Source organism: Coturnix japonica, chromosome 1 (assembly GCF_054131305.1).
Source record: "Coturnix japonica strain WE chromosome 1, WE-NBRP24, whole genome shotgun sequence".
In the NCBI taxonomy this organism is placed as follows: domain Eukaryota; kingdom Metazoa; phylum Chordata; class Aves; order Galliformes; family Phasianidae; genus Coturnix; species Coturnix japonica.
Window position 1 is genome coordinate 122,980,825 of NC_140663.1, and position 13,779 is coordinate 122,994,603.

Genomic DNA, 13,779 nt, shown 5'->3' on the forward strand with positions numbered 1-13,779 from the left:
CCACCCATCATGCTACTGATGCCACTTGAAGTGGATTTCATTAATTACTCAACGAGCTCAAATGGGAAAACTCAGCCGTCCTGGAATTCTAGAAGTGATCATGGACTGGCCTGAGAGTAAAAAAATTGAAACACCACCTACAGAAGAGGTATCATGTGCTAAAGACGCACCACCATACAATGAGATACCAGAAAATGAGAAGAAATTTGCCCTATTCACAGACGGATCATGTCGTATTGTAGGGAAGCATCGCAGATGGAAAGCTGCTGTATGGAGCCCCACACGACAAGTTGCAGAGGCCACTGAAGGTAAAGGAGAATCAAGTCAATTCGCAGAGGTAAAGGCTGTTCAGCTGGCTTTAGATGTGGCTGAATGGGAGAGGTGGCCAATGCTTTATCTTTATACTGATTCATGGATGGTGGCAAATGCCTTATGGGGGTGGTTGCAACAGTGGCAAGATGATAATTGGCAACGAAAGGGTAAACCTGTTTGGGCTGCTGAACTGTGGAAAGACATTGCTGCCTGAATAAGGAACATTGTTGTAAAGGTGCGCCATGTAGATGCTCATGTGCCTAAAAGTAAGGCTACTGAAGAACATAAAAATAACCATCAGGTCGATCGAGCCACCAAAATTGAGGTGGCTCAAATAGACTTGCACTGGCAGAACAAGGGTGAATTATTCCTAGCTCGGTGGGCCCACGAGACTTCAGGTCATCAAGGAAGGGATGCAACATATAAGTGGGCCAGAGACCGAGGGGTGGACTTAACTATGGACGCTATTGCTCAGGTTATTCACGACTGTGAAACATGCGCCATAATTAAACAAGCCAAGAGGATGAAAACTTTTTGGGGGGAAGGGCGATGGCAAAAGTATAAATATGGAGAGGCATGGCAGGTTGATTATATCACCTTGCCATGATCTTGCAATGGTAAGCGTTATGTACTCACCATGGTGGAGGCAACCACTGGGTGGCTCAAAACATACGCAGTACCCCATGCTACTGCCCGAAACACCATATTGGGGTTGGAAAAGCAAATCCTGTGGCGACATGGCACTCCGGAAAGAATTGAATCAGATAATGGGACCCATTTTAAAAATTCTCTTGTAACCACTTGGGCCAAATATTATGGCATTGAGTGGATTTACCATATTCCCTATCATGCACCAGCTTCTGGTAAGATTGAACGATTCAATGGGTTGTTGAAAACTATGTTGAAAGCAATGGGTGGTGGAACGTATAAAAATTGAGAGAACCATTTAGCAGAAGCCACCTGGTTGGTCAACACTCGAGGATCTAGTAATCGTAATGGTCCTAACAAATCCAGCTCCCAATGTACCGTGGAGGGAGATAAGGTTCCTGTAGTACACATAAAGAGTGTGTTGGGAAAAGCAGTTTGGGTCCTTCCAGTGTCTGGAAAGGGCAAACCTCTCCGGGGTACTGTCTTTGCCCAGGGACCTGGGTGCAGGTGGTGGGTGATGGACAAAAATGGGAATGTTCAATGTGTACCACAAGGGAATTTGATGTTGGGGGAGTGCAGCCAATGATTTCTTGTAGATATATAGGTAGAGTCTCAGGAAATATTCGATGAATGTCCAATATAGGTATAGGACTTAAGATAGAGTGGATTAATGTTAAGGAAACACTTTTTCTCTATATAGCATAATTAGGCATTCTGTAAGCAAGTTTTCCATCTGGGCTCTATATCGTGCACTGGCCATGCATGTGTAGAGCACACATGGAAAGAAGTACAAGTCAAAAGGAAATCTGCTGTGGCGGCTGGGAAAGGATGAGTGCACCTTGATGTCTGGGACACCCTACTAGTGCTGCCTTTCTCCTCCACCGCTGACATGTTTTCCTTTTTCTGGCAGTTTTGCCATTTTTCTCAAAATTAATAAATAATAGTGGGTTAGGTTATAGAGTTTTGTTCTCAACTTAGGGATTTGTATGGAATAAATATAAATTGTTGAGAAAATAAGGTTGCTGATTACTCACAACTGCAGCGTTTGAGGCACGGACTCAGTTTATTACAAGTTCTCACATCCCTTATATACCTTCACAAGTTGTTATTTTCTGACTTTCCCATCCGCCCTTACAACTTTCCCAAACACCTTACATGTCAACAAAGCATTCTACAAAACACTTTTCAACTGTCCGTGCAGGCACATATCCAATCAGAGCTTTGAGACTCTTCTTCTCCTTGCAGAGGTTCTCATGCTGTTTATCTTGCTCCACAGCTGCTGCTCTGAACAGCTTTTCTTGTATTCCCACAATTCCCCCTTTTTTGTTTATTGACAAGCTACTACCATACTATAAAATAATAACACTAATTATATTAATAACATAATCATTATAACTCAATCAAGGCCTCGATTGACAATACTCTGAAAATGAAAAAGGAGATAAGGCAAATGACAAAATATATGGTTAAATCCACTAAAATATCAGACGCATTTTGTTGCGGCCTAAGTTCCTACAACCTGGAAAAGAATCCCTGAGAATCCAATTCTGTGTAAATCTGAAATGGGTTAGAAAAAACTTCAATTTCGTGTTATCCATTTTAGACCATCCCGTTAGCATGAAGCAAATACCCCCTAAGCTAGCACATTATTACTTATTGTCCCTGGAGAGGCAGAAAACTGCAGAAAAGGAGAGAGAAGGATCATGTTGGTGGTGGATGCTATAGGCAGCGCCAGCAGGGCGTCCCCTGCTTCACGGTGCACTTTCCCTTTCTCATCCACCACGGATTCTCTCTTGCTCTTATCCTACTCAGGGTCTGAATGGTATTTTCCATTTGTACACTGCATTCGCATGGCCAGTGCGTGGTACAGAGCCCAAGTGGAACACCTGCTTGCAAAACAGAATAAATTGCCGAGGTTAGCTCTTTTAGCAAGCACCTTTGTTTCAATTGATGCATGGTCATATTTGGAAAATCCCAATTAGTGAGATGAAAAAGAGTTAATAATTGTTATGTTTAAGAATCATCCCTTTGTCCAGGATTCTTTTCCAGGGTCTTATTTTTACAAACTAAGAAGAGGCTAGTTGATAGGCTAATAAAATCATAACTGAACATTACTAATACACTAAAAGAGCTATTCCCATAGTTTCCAGCATTGGTAACATCAAATCCTATTTAACTTATATTCTATCTACTGCCAAAATAGGAAAGACACAATAATCTAAATAATGCTTAATAATTCTAATTCTTAAATTTGTACCAGTAATGTGGAAGAGTTACCCACTATGTCTTGCCATTACTAAAATTATTATTTGCAATACAACAAATTGCAAAGCAATATCAATGAAGGAAACGGCGTATAATCACAATCATTATTAAGGCTGGGTGTTATTTTCTGCCTTGAGATGAGGCCGAACATATCTTGCTGGAACCCATGTAGGGCCAGTCCTTATAGAAACACAAGCATATCCACGACCCCAGATTATCAATGGTAAGGAACCTTCCCAGTGCCCTGTGGCCATATTTCGAATGTTAACCATTGGCCGTTCCTTGAGCACTGGGGAGCCCCCAAAATGATGATCCACACGAGTTGTATTTGTATGATCACGATTCAAAAAACTCAGCACAAACAAAGCCTTACATAATCTTTCTTGTGGTGTGTCTCCCGTATTCCCCCTTTTTTGTTTATTAAGAACAGATTTCAGTGTTTGATGAGTACGCTCAATGATTGCTTGTCCAGTGGGAGAATGAGGGATGCCTGTAATATGTCTAACCCCCCATTCTTGAAGGAAAGTTCGAGTGGCCTTAGAGGTATAAGCGGGCCCATTATCTGTTTTTATCGTATGAGGGATTCCCATAGCAGCATAAGCAGATAACCAGTGTTTACGGGCGTCGCGACTGCGTTCACCTGTATGTGCTGTGGCAAATATGTAAGAAGAATGAGTATCTATCGTTACATGTACGTATTTTAGACGGCCAAATTCAGGAACGTGAGTGACATCTGTCTGCCAGAGTTGAAGAGGGGCTGTTCCACGTGGATTTGTCCCAGTTTGAGGCAAAGAGGCAATTTCCTGGTAGTCTGGGCATGTTAGAATAATGTTACGGGCTTGATCCACTGTCAGTTGGAATTGTTTTTGTAAGGCTCTCCAGTTCTGATGGAAAAATTGATGGGAGAGTCGTGCTTGCTCAAATAATTGAGGAGTAGCAAAAGCGACTGTGGCTTGATCAGCCTTACGGTTGCCCTCAGTTAAAGGACCAGGCAATGTAGTATGCGATCGAATGTGCATAATAAAATAAGGAAGAGTACGGTGAGAAACATAATGCAAGACTCGTTTGAGCTGTACAAACAAAACCGGATTATTAACTTCCTTAAGAAAGGATCCTTCAATCCGCTGAATGATACCTGTAACATACAAAGAGTCAGTTATTATATTAAGCTTTTGGTCTGAAAAAAATTGAAAAGCTCGAGCTACTGCAGCGAGTTCTACAACTTGAGGTGATCCATCAACAACATGTACGTCTGACTGCCATTGTGTCGCAGTCGCACGCCAGAGAACCACTGCTTGGTGTGTCTTGCTAGAGCCATCTGTAAATACAGTAACAGCATTAGGTATTGGAACATGTGAAAGTAAAGTATTAGTAGCAATGGGGATATCAGCCAAATTATGTAGTAACTGATGTTTGGGAGGATGAATGGACAATTGTCCAGTATAGTCTGCCATAGCAGTCTGAAAAGCAAGTGACTGCGCAAGCATCCAATCTAAATCTTTTTTAGTAGCGGGTACGTATATGCAATCAGGGTCAAGAGCTCAGAGAATTTGTAGACGATGTCGACCTCGCTGTATTAGCATAGCAAACATTTCCACTCGTGATGTAATAGTTTTTGAAAATGTATGAGGTAAAAATACCCATTCGAGGATAACGAGAGGATCCTATCTTGAGGTATCCCATTGACATAACAAGCCATATGACTGATAGAAGTTGGATATTATTATGAGATGTACTGGAAGTGATAAACAAACACGATGGCTATATCGATTTTGCACTGATGTTATTACAGAGTCTAAGCATTGTTGTGCTTCTGGTGTTAATTGTCTTTTAGAAGTTAGATCTGGGTCTCCTTTCAGTAGTTTGAATAAAGGATGCAGCTCTTGAGTAGTAATTCCCAAAAGTGGCCGCAACCAATTGATGGTTCCTAATAACTTTTGCAGATCGTTTAATGTCCGTACGTGAGGTACTATTTTGAGGATTTGTGGCTGGATAGTGTGAGATGCAATTTTCCATCCTAAATATTTCCATGGAGAACTAAGTTGCACTTTTTCTTCTGCTATTTGTAAGCCAATAGATTGGACTGCCTCCCGGACGAGCAGTAAAGCATCCTTTAGACCCTCTTCTTGTTCTGCTGCTATTAAAATATCATCCATGTAATGATAAATAAGGACATGAGGTCTAGCCTTTCGTACTGGTTGTAATGCATTTGCTACAGTCAATTGACATATCGTTGGACTATTAAGCATTCCTTGTGGTAACACTGTCCAATGATACCGCTGAACAGGGCTTTGTAGGTTGATGGAGGGCACTGAGAAAGCAAATCGTGGTGCATCTTTTGGATGAAGCCGAATGGTAAAAAAACAGTCTTTCACATAAATGACTGCTATAGGCCAATCCGAAGGTAACATTGAGGGTGAAGGAAGGCCAGGCTGCAACTCTCCCATAGGCTCAATTACTGCATTGACAGCACGCAAGTCCTGTAAAAGTCTCCATTTTCCACTCTTCTTGAGGATAACAAAAACCGGAGTATTCCAAGGGCTGGTAGTAGGCACTATGTGACCAGCAGCTAGCCGTTCTTGAACTAACTCATGTAAGTGCAGCAACCTTTCTCTTTTTAAGGGCCACTGATCTACCCAAATAGGTTGTTCTGTTTTCCAAGCTAAGGGTATAGGTTGCTGCCGATCAATGGCCCTCATTGAAAATTTGTCTGCAAAATCATACCCCACTGACTTAAGAGATCACGACCCCACAAAGTACAGGGAATTGGCAAAATGTAAGGAGCAGCGTGAGCAATGCGACCATCAGGCCCTTCAAAAGATAAAATTCGGGCACTTTGTTTTGGCTGCTGTAGGCCCACAACCCCCACAATAGCAGAATTAGGATCTCTTAGTGGCCACTCAGAGGGCCAATCACTGGACTTAATGATGGTAACATCAGCTCCAGTATCCACTAGTCCTAATAACTGTCTGCCATTTACTAAGCATGGTAATAATGGTTTGTCTTTTGACACTTGTGTGGTCCATAGCACAACAGGTTTATCTGTGCTCCCAAATCCACCGGTTCGATCTCTAATACCAGGTTTGGTCATAGAATGAAAAGGGACTAATTGTGCTATTTTTTGGCCTTTTGGAATAAAACAGGGGGGTGAGGGTGTCCATGCCATTACCTTAATTTCCCCGGTATGGTCAGCATCTATAACTCCAGGTAAAACAAAAAGTCCCATCCTTGTAACAGAAGAACGTCCTAACAAGAGGGCGCTACGCCTGTCCTCAAGGGGTCCCATTACCCCTGTTGGAATGAGAGTCACGGTGCTATCAGTCAGCGTCACTGACTGGGCAGTGGACAAATCCACTCCTGCGCTGCCAACGGTGGCTGGTCTGAGTGAGCTAGCCAGACAGCATCTGGCTGAGTCGGGACCGTATTTGCTGTCATAGCGCGTGGTCTCGCGCTCTTCTTGCCGTTTCCCGGAAGATCGTAGGGCTGTGCAGCAACAGGAAGTTTGGATAGGCAGTCTCTAGCCCAGTGTAGCCCCTTCCTGCACCGTGGACAGGGTCGAGTATGAAGAGCAGAAGCATTTTTATTTGCTCGCTTGGGCTTTTTACAGTCCCTTTGGACATGACCTGGTTCCCCACAATTGTAACACTTTACTTTTTGAGCTGTCCCTGCATCTAGTCGGGTTGCCAATGAATCTGCTAGCAGGGCCATTTTATGACTTTCTGTGCCTACATCTTGACAGGCTTTAATCAAGTCAGTAATTGATGGGTCTGCATTCTTTAGGGACTGTAAAACCTTTCGACAGTCTGCATTTGCGTTTTCTACTTCTAATTGCTTAAGCAAGACATTTCGGGCAGCTTCATTTTCTACTTGTCTCTCTAATGAATTTTGTAAACGGTCAAGAAATTTAATGTAAGGCTCAGTAGCCCCTTGCCTAATTGAAATAAATGAAGCATCAGGTGAATTAATATCAGGAACCCGACGGACAGCACGCAACACCAAAGTCTTAACTTGCTCCAGGCATTGCCTGTCCAGCTGTGCCTGTACCTGAGGTGTTGCCCGGGCCCCCTCCCCCATGAGTTCCTCTAGGCCAATATGATTTAGGTTGTTCAAATTATTCAAGGCCTGGACGGCAGCCTGTTCCCGGTATTCAGTCATGAACACGGTGTATTGCATGGGAGAGAGGATCATTCGTAACACAATTTTCCAGTCTTGAGGGGTCATAACATAACTATCACCAATTGCAACCAAAAGATTGTATGTAAAGGCTGACTGAACTCCGTATGTTCTCACTGACTTCCTTAGCTCTTTCACTGCCTCATAAGGCAGGGATTCCCAACGGGGGACTTGATTCGGCTGATACAACACAGGAAAGGCTTGCAATGTGTCAGCATCACCCCTTAATATTGCTTCTTTTCTGCACTGATCTAAGACACCACAGTACACTGTAGGGAAATTTGTCGTTCCTGCTCCCTTCAAATTATCATCAGGAGGATATGCGCCCGATTCGCCTTCCGGATATACTGGACCACGGTCACAACAATCCCCTGGTTTCGATCCGTCCGTGTCTTTAACCACTTTACACGCCGGCTGCACAGACGCAGCAGCGCACGACGTGGGGGGGGCGGAGGGCGGAGGCGCAGAGAACGTCATGGGCGGAGCGGAGGGCGGAGGTGCGGCGAGCGTCGTGGGCGGAGCGGGGGGCGGGGGCGCAGCGAGCGTCTTAGGCGGAGCGGAGGGCAGGGGCGCGGCGGGCGTCGAGGGCGGAGCGGGGGGCGGAAGCGGCGCGACGAACATCGTAGGCGGGGTGAAGGGCGGGGGCGCCGTAGAGGGCAGCACCGCGGCGAACGTCGGGGGAGGAGCGAACGGCGGGAGCGCGAGGTGGGGGGGTTGCGGCTTTTCGTCTCCCCGAATCGGGGGTGGGTCGGAGCCGCCAGTCGGATCCGGGCACGGGCCGCTTCCCGCAGCGAGAGGCAGCGGCGGGGGTGGGACGGAGGGCGGCAGGGAATGGTCGAAAGAAATTCTGTCCCGTCGTGATTGCTTAAGCCCTTCCATTATCCGGCTCCAAACGGGCAACAGCTTAGCAGCCGTTCTGTCTTCAGCGAGAGAACACTCGTAGAGTTTTGAGCCAATTTTGTCCCAAAGTTCTCCACCGAGAGAGAACCCAGTTTTCGGAAATTCAGGGACATTTTTGCTTATCCATTTAAGAAGAGTAGCTAATGCTGAAGTAGACGCAGTCTCATCCTGATACAGTAACACTGACCGCAATACTTCGAGATGTACTCGTTGCTCCCTCGTTAGTGAGCTCCCCATAGTTCCCGACTGCTCACCTTCTGTCCTGCAGAACGGTGCGGGCGCGCGCGAAACAGTCTCTCCGAAGTTCAGTCGGGCGACGCTGCCGGACCGGGCTCGCTCAGCCGCGGGTTGATTTGCTCCACGCAGTGGGCGCCATTTGCAGCGTCTCAGGCACGGACGCAGATGTGAACGATCCAAATCGTTTATTACAAGTTCTCACATCCCTTATATACCTTCACAAGTTGTTATTTTCTAACTTTCCCATACGCCCTTACAACTTTCCCAAACACCTTACATGTCAACAAAGCATTCTACAAAACACTTTTCAACTGTCCATGCAGGCACATATCCAATCAGAGCTGTGAGACTCTTCTTCTCCTTGCAGAGGTGTCCTTGGTTCTCATGCTGTTTATCTTGCCCCACAGCTGCTGCTCTGAACAGCTTTTCTTGTATTCCCACACACAACTATACATATGAGTGTGTATGTGTGTATAAGCATAATGTAATGATGTAGAATAAGGGGTGGAATGTCATGGTTTAATAATATTGTAATTTTACTATCAGTATTCCACATCATAACATCATATAAAAGCATGAATAATTTTACTGAATCTGCAACTTACAGAAGAAGACTACATCTCCCAGAGAGCAACACGGTCAGAGAGAGATGGGTCATGGTACCTGGACACTTTATTAACTCTGTCGCAGGCTAGACTGACGTCTTTCGAGTTCTGGCATTCAGGGCAGTGTGTGGGAGCCTTCACCGTTTCGCCTAGATTCACAGTAGGCCTCGGTTTTGGGACTCATTCTCTCTCCTATTTTGCTTGATTCATTAGCTCAATCTTCAATTATATTGTATTATATTGTGTTATCTTGTATTTCGATATAGTAATTTAGTAAATAAGTGTGCCTCCTTAGATCATTGCCGCTGTTTTCTTTTCCTAATTAACTTTTTTTCCTTTCGGCCTAGGGCCCCTGTGGGGCCCATGGCCCCTGTCACGGACGCAGGTGGATTTTTAGTTTAAACTGTGACAACTTCATAACAAGCAGGTAAACACACTTTGTAAAATGGTTTAAAACCAGCTTTTGTGTCATTCCTGGCCCACAGATAAGCCAGCAAGGAGGGAGGTCTCTGTTGCCAGACACAAGCATTATCGCCTTCTACAGTGCTCAGCTCCTTCGAGCAGCACCCCTGAAGAAGATTGCACGTCCTGCTTCTGCTTATCTTTGCAATCATAAGCAGGGGTACTGTGGCACAACAACACCCACCATTCACTCTCCTTGATAGTTACCAGTCGCCAGTCAGAGTCTTATCATCAGAAAGGCCACATGAAGCAAGCTTTGAGACAATAAAACAGTTCTGTCCTTTACACTGTGCCATGATCAAACAGGCCAAGAGGATGAGACCTCTCTGGGGGGAAGGGCGATGGGAAAAGTATAAATATGGGGAGGCGTGGCAGATTGATTACATCACCCTGCCAAGGACTCGTAATGGTAAGCATTATGTACTCACCATGGTGGAGGTAACCACCGGGTGGCTTGAGACATATGCGGTGCCCCATGCCACTGCCAGAAACACCATATTAGGCTTGGAGACACAAATCCTGTGGCGACATGGCACCCCAAAGATGATCGAATCAGACAATGGGACTCATTTCAAAAATTCACTGGTGAGCACTTGGGCTAAAAAACATGGCCTTGAGTGGATTTATCACATCCCCTACCATGCACTGGCCGCTGGTAAGATCGAGCGCTACAATGGTTTGCTGAAAACCACGCTGAAAGTGATGGGTGGTGGAACATTTAAGAACTGGGAGAAACATCTAGCAGAAGCCACCTGGCTGGTAAACACCCGAGGATCAGCCAACCGAGACGGCACTACACAGTCCAACTCCCTGCGTACCGTGGAGGGAGACATGGTTCCTGTGGTGCATGTAAAGAATATGCTGGGAAAGGCGGTTTGGGTCCTCCCAGCCTCTGGAAAGGGTAGACCCCTCCATGGAACTGTTTTTGCACAGGGACCTGGGTGCACCTGGTGGGTGATGCAGAAGAATGGGGATGTTCAGTGTGTGCCACAGGGAAATTTCATGCTGGGGGAGTGCAGCCCGTGATTCCATGTGTGTAGATATATATATATATATCTCTTTTTGTAGTTATGTAATGCATGTTAACTACTGTTCTGTTTATATGTTGATAAAAGTTAGGCATGATGTAGTGATGTGGAATAAGGGGTGGAATGTTATGGTTTTGTAATTTGGATGGTGTTGGTATTCCACATCAGAACACCATGCCTCATAATGGGAGTAAAGGGGACAAGTTTTTTTTTTTTCTGTGGGCTGCCTTAAATGGGCATGTGGGGAGTGGCACCGGAGGGGAAGTGGGGAACGGGACAGGGTTGCTGGCCTCATCGGTGAGATTGGGGACTTGGTATTATCTTTGTTGAAACTCTCTTGTTGTTTAGCGTTATTAGGTTATTAAACTGCCGTTCATTCTCAGATCACTTTTTTTCCTCCTTCATTTTTTTTTTAGACCCAATTGCAATCTCCCTTCCCTTCCCCTCTCCCGAAATGCACGTGGCCGGGCCGCGCCGCGCCATGCCGTGCCATGTCGTGCCGCTAGAGAAAGGGGGGCACTTTTCTTCCTGCTCCCCCGGGTTTCTTCCCACTGTCCCGGAGTGAGCTCTAGAGAGAACTCGTGACAGCCTCCAACACAGTCAACTCTTGGGAACCCCCAGTCACTCCATGGATATGTATTGGTTGTGTCCCTTGGTGACTTGAGGGCATTAGGGTGCATTGTGCACCAGTGTCCACCAAGGCTTTATATTTCTGTGGTTGAGATGTGCCAGGCCACCTAATCCACACAGTCCAATATACTCTATTGTCCCTTTCCCCCACCTGGCTGGGGGCAGGGCCCCCCTATTGGTTACCTCTGTGTCTTGCAGCAACTGGAACTTTCCCCTTTTTGAAAGAGTTCACCTTGGTGGTTGTTTTGCGTTGTAATTCTTTCACTCGTGCCTGAAGTACAGAAGTGGATGAATTATACCACTTCTTCATATCCTCCCCATGATTACTCAAGAAATACAACAAAGCAAAACATACGGTCTTATTGTTGTCACTTGCTTGAATACAAGGACGTCTCTTTTTTATGGTTGAGATTTTCGATGATATGGGTCGGGAGGAACTCATGTTGTTTAGCTTTCTCAATAGGCGATCGTGGAAATCCTGGTCTCCATTATCTTGTACCACCATGGATTCATCTACATCAGGCACGTTAGCCAATTTATCAATAATATCACTTTGTGTTCCCTCCACTTTTTCTAACCTTTCCACTATTTTTCCCCTATTTTGACAATGGCTGAAGTATACAGATTAATTTCTGTAGTGCTTATAAATAATTCAAGTTCCTGAAGTCTGCTAATTAGTTCATTCACAAGGGGTTTCCTTTCCCCTTGGCCATATACTAATGCAAGTGCTCTGGCATGCTTTTCTGAAGCAGCCCTTGTAAAGTCACGCCACATTTGTCATGGAACGCGGACTGTTTCAGGATCATGTAATTGGTTTGGATCGTTACGATTGAAGTGGGGGCTGTATAGCATTTCCACCAGAGCACTTTCTCTCAAAAATTGGATACCTTTCTCTATATCAGTCCATTTCTTTTTCTCAGGCTCCAAGTCCCGTTTAAAGGGGAATCTATCTTTTACCGCTATCAACATCCGCTTCCAGAGGGTGTAGGACTGATCTTGGCATGTGCCAATACCTCTGTCCACACGTGAGTCCCTGGAAATGCCACCCAGTTGGCGAGCTTCACTGCCATCGAGCCACACACTGCTGGCCCCATTGTCCCAACAGCGAAGTAACCAAGTGACCATATGTTCTTTTGGCTGACGTGTGAAATCCTTTCTTAGATCCCGAATTTCACTCAGTTTTAAAGATCACAGAATCACAGAATTACCCGGGTTGGAAGGGACCTCAAGGATCATGTAGTTCCAACCCCCCTGCCTAGCAGGGCCACCAAACATACACATTTACTAGATCAGGTTGCCCAGGGCCCTGTCCAACCTGGTCTTGAACACCTCCAAGGACGGGGCATCCACAACCTCACTGGGCAGCCTGTTCCAGGACCTAACCACCCTTCTAGTAAAGAACTTTCCCCTAACATCCAACCTAAATCTTCCCTCCTTCAACTTAAAACCATTTCCCCTAGTCCTGCTATTATCAGCCCTTTCGAAGAGTTTACTCCCCTCCTGGGAGTAAGTTCCCTTCAGGTATTGAAAGGCTGCAATGAGGTCACCTCGCAACCTTCTCTTCTCCAGGCTGAACAAACCCAACTCCCTCAGCCTGTCCTCATAGGGGAGGTGCTCCAGCCCCCTGATCATCTTTGTGGCCCTCCTCTGGACCCTTTCCAAAATCTCCATATCTTTTTTGTACTGAGGGCTCCACACCTGGACACAGTACTCCAGATGGGGCCTCACAAGAGCAGAGTAGAGAGGGACGATCACCTCCCTATCCCTGCTGACCACCCCTCTCCTGATGGAGCCCAGGATCCCATTTGCTTTCCGGGCTGCCAGAGCGCACTGCTGGCTCATGTTAAGTTTCTCATCTATCAGGACCCCTAGGTCTTTTTCAGCCGAGCTGCTCTCAAGGACAACTCCTCCCAGCCTGTACAGGTGCCTGGGGTTCTTCCGGCCCAAGTGCAAAACCTTGCACTTTGCCGTGTTGAACCTCATTAGGTTCACCCGAGCCCAGCTTTCCAGCCTGTCAAGGTCCCTCTGAATGGCATCTGTTCCCTCCACCGTATCGACTGCACCACTCAGCTTGGTGTCATCAGCAAACTTGCTGAGGGTGCACTCCATTCCCTCATCGATGTCATTAATAAAGATGTTAAAGAGCACCGGTCCCAAGACAGACCCTTGAGGGACGCCGCTCGTTACCGGCCTCCACCTGGACATAGAGCCATTGACCACCACCCTCTGTCTGCGGCCTTTCAACCAATTGCTTATCCATCTAGTTGTCCACCCATCAAATCCACCTCCCTCCAATTTGGAGATGAGGATGTGATGGGGGACCATGTCAAAGGCCTTGCTCAGGTCCAGGTAAATGACATCGGTCGCCTTCCCTTCATCCACCAACGCCTTCACTCCATCATAGAAGGCCACAAGATTAGTTAAGCATGACCTTCCCCTGGTGAAGCCATGCTGGCTGTCTCGGATCACATGCTTGTTCTTTATGCGATCAAGCATGTTGTCCAGGAGGATCTGTTCCA

The 13,779-nt window shown here is 46.0% G+C and overlaps 1 protein-coding gene across 1 annotated transcript; it reads right to left on the minus strand.

The window, feature by feature from the left end:
* Window positions 1–6,552: 6,552 nt before the first annotated feature.
* LOC146762689 (endogenous retrovirus group K member 24 Gag polyprotein-like) lies at window positions 6,553–7,413 on the minus strand. The gene has a single exon (XM_085537035.1). It carries the CDS (start codon window positions 7,411–7,413, stop codon window positions 6,553–6,555), a length of 861 nt encoding a protein of 286 aa, XP_085393161.1.
* Window positions 7,414–13,779: the final 6,366 nt, after the last annotated feature.

Bases quoted from the DNA above. Each gene is read 5' to 3' on its own strand.
- LOC146762689 (XM_085537035.1), bottom strand. From the start codon at position 7,413: ATGATCCTCTCTCCCATGCAATACACCGTGTTCATGACTGAATACCGG.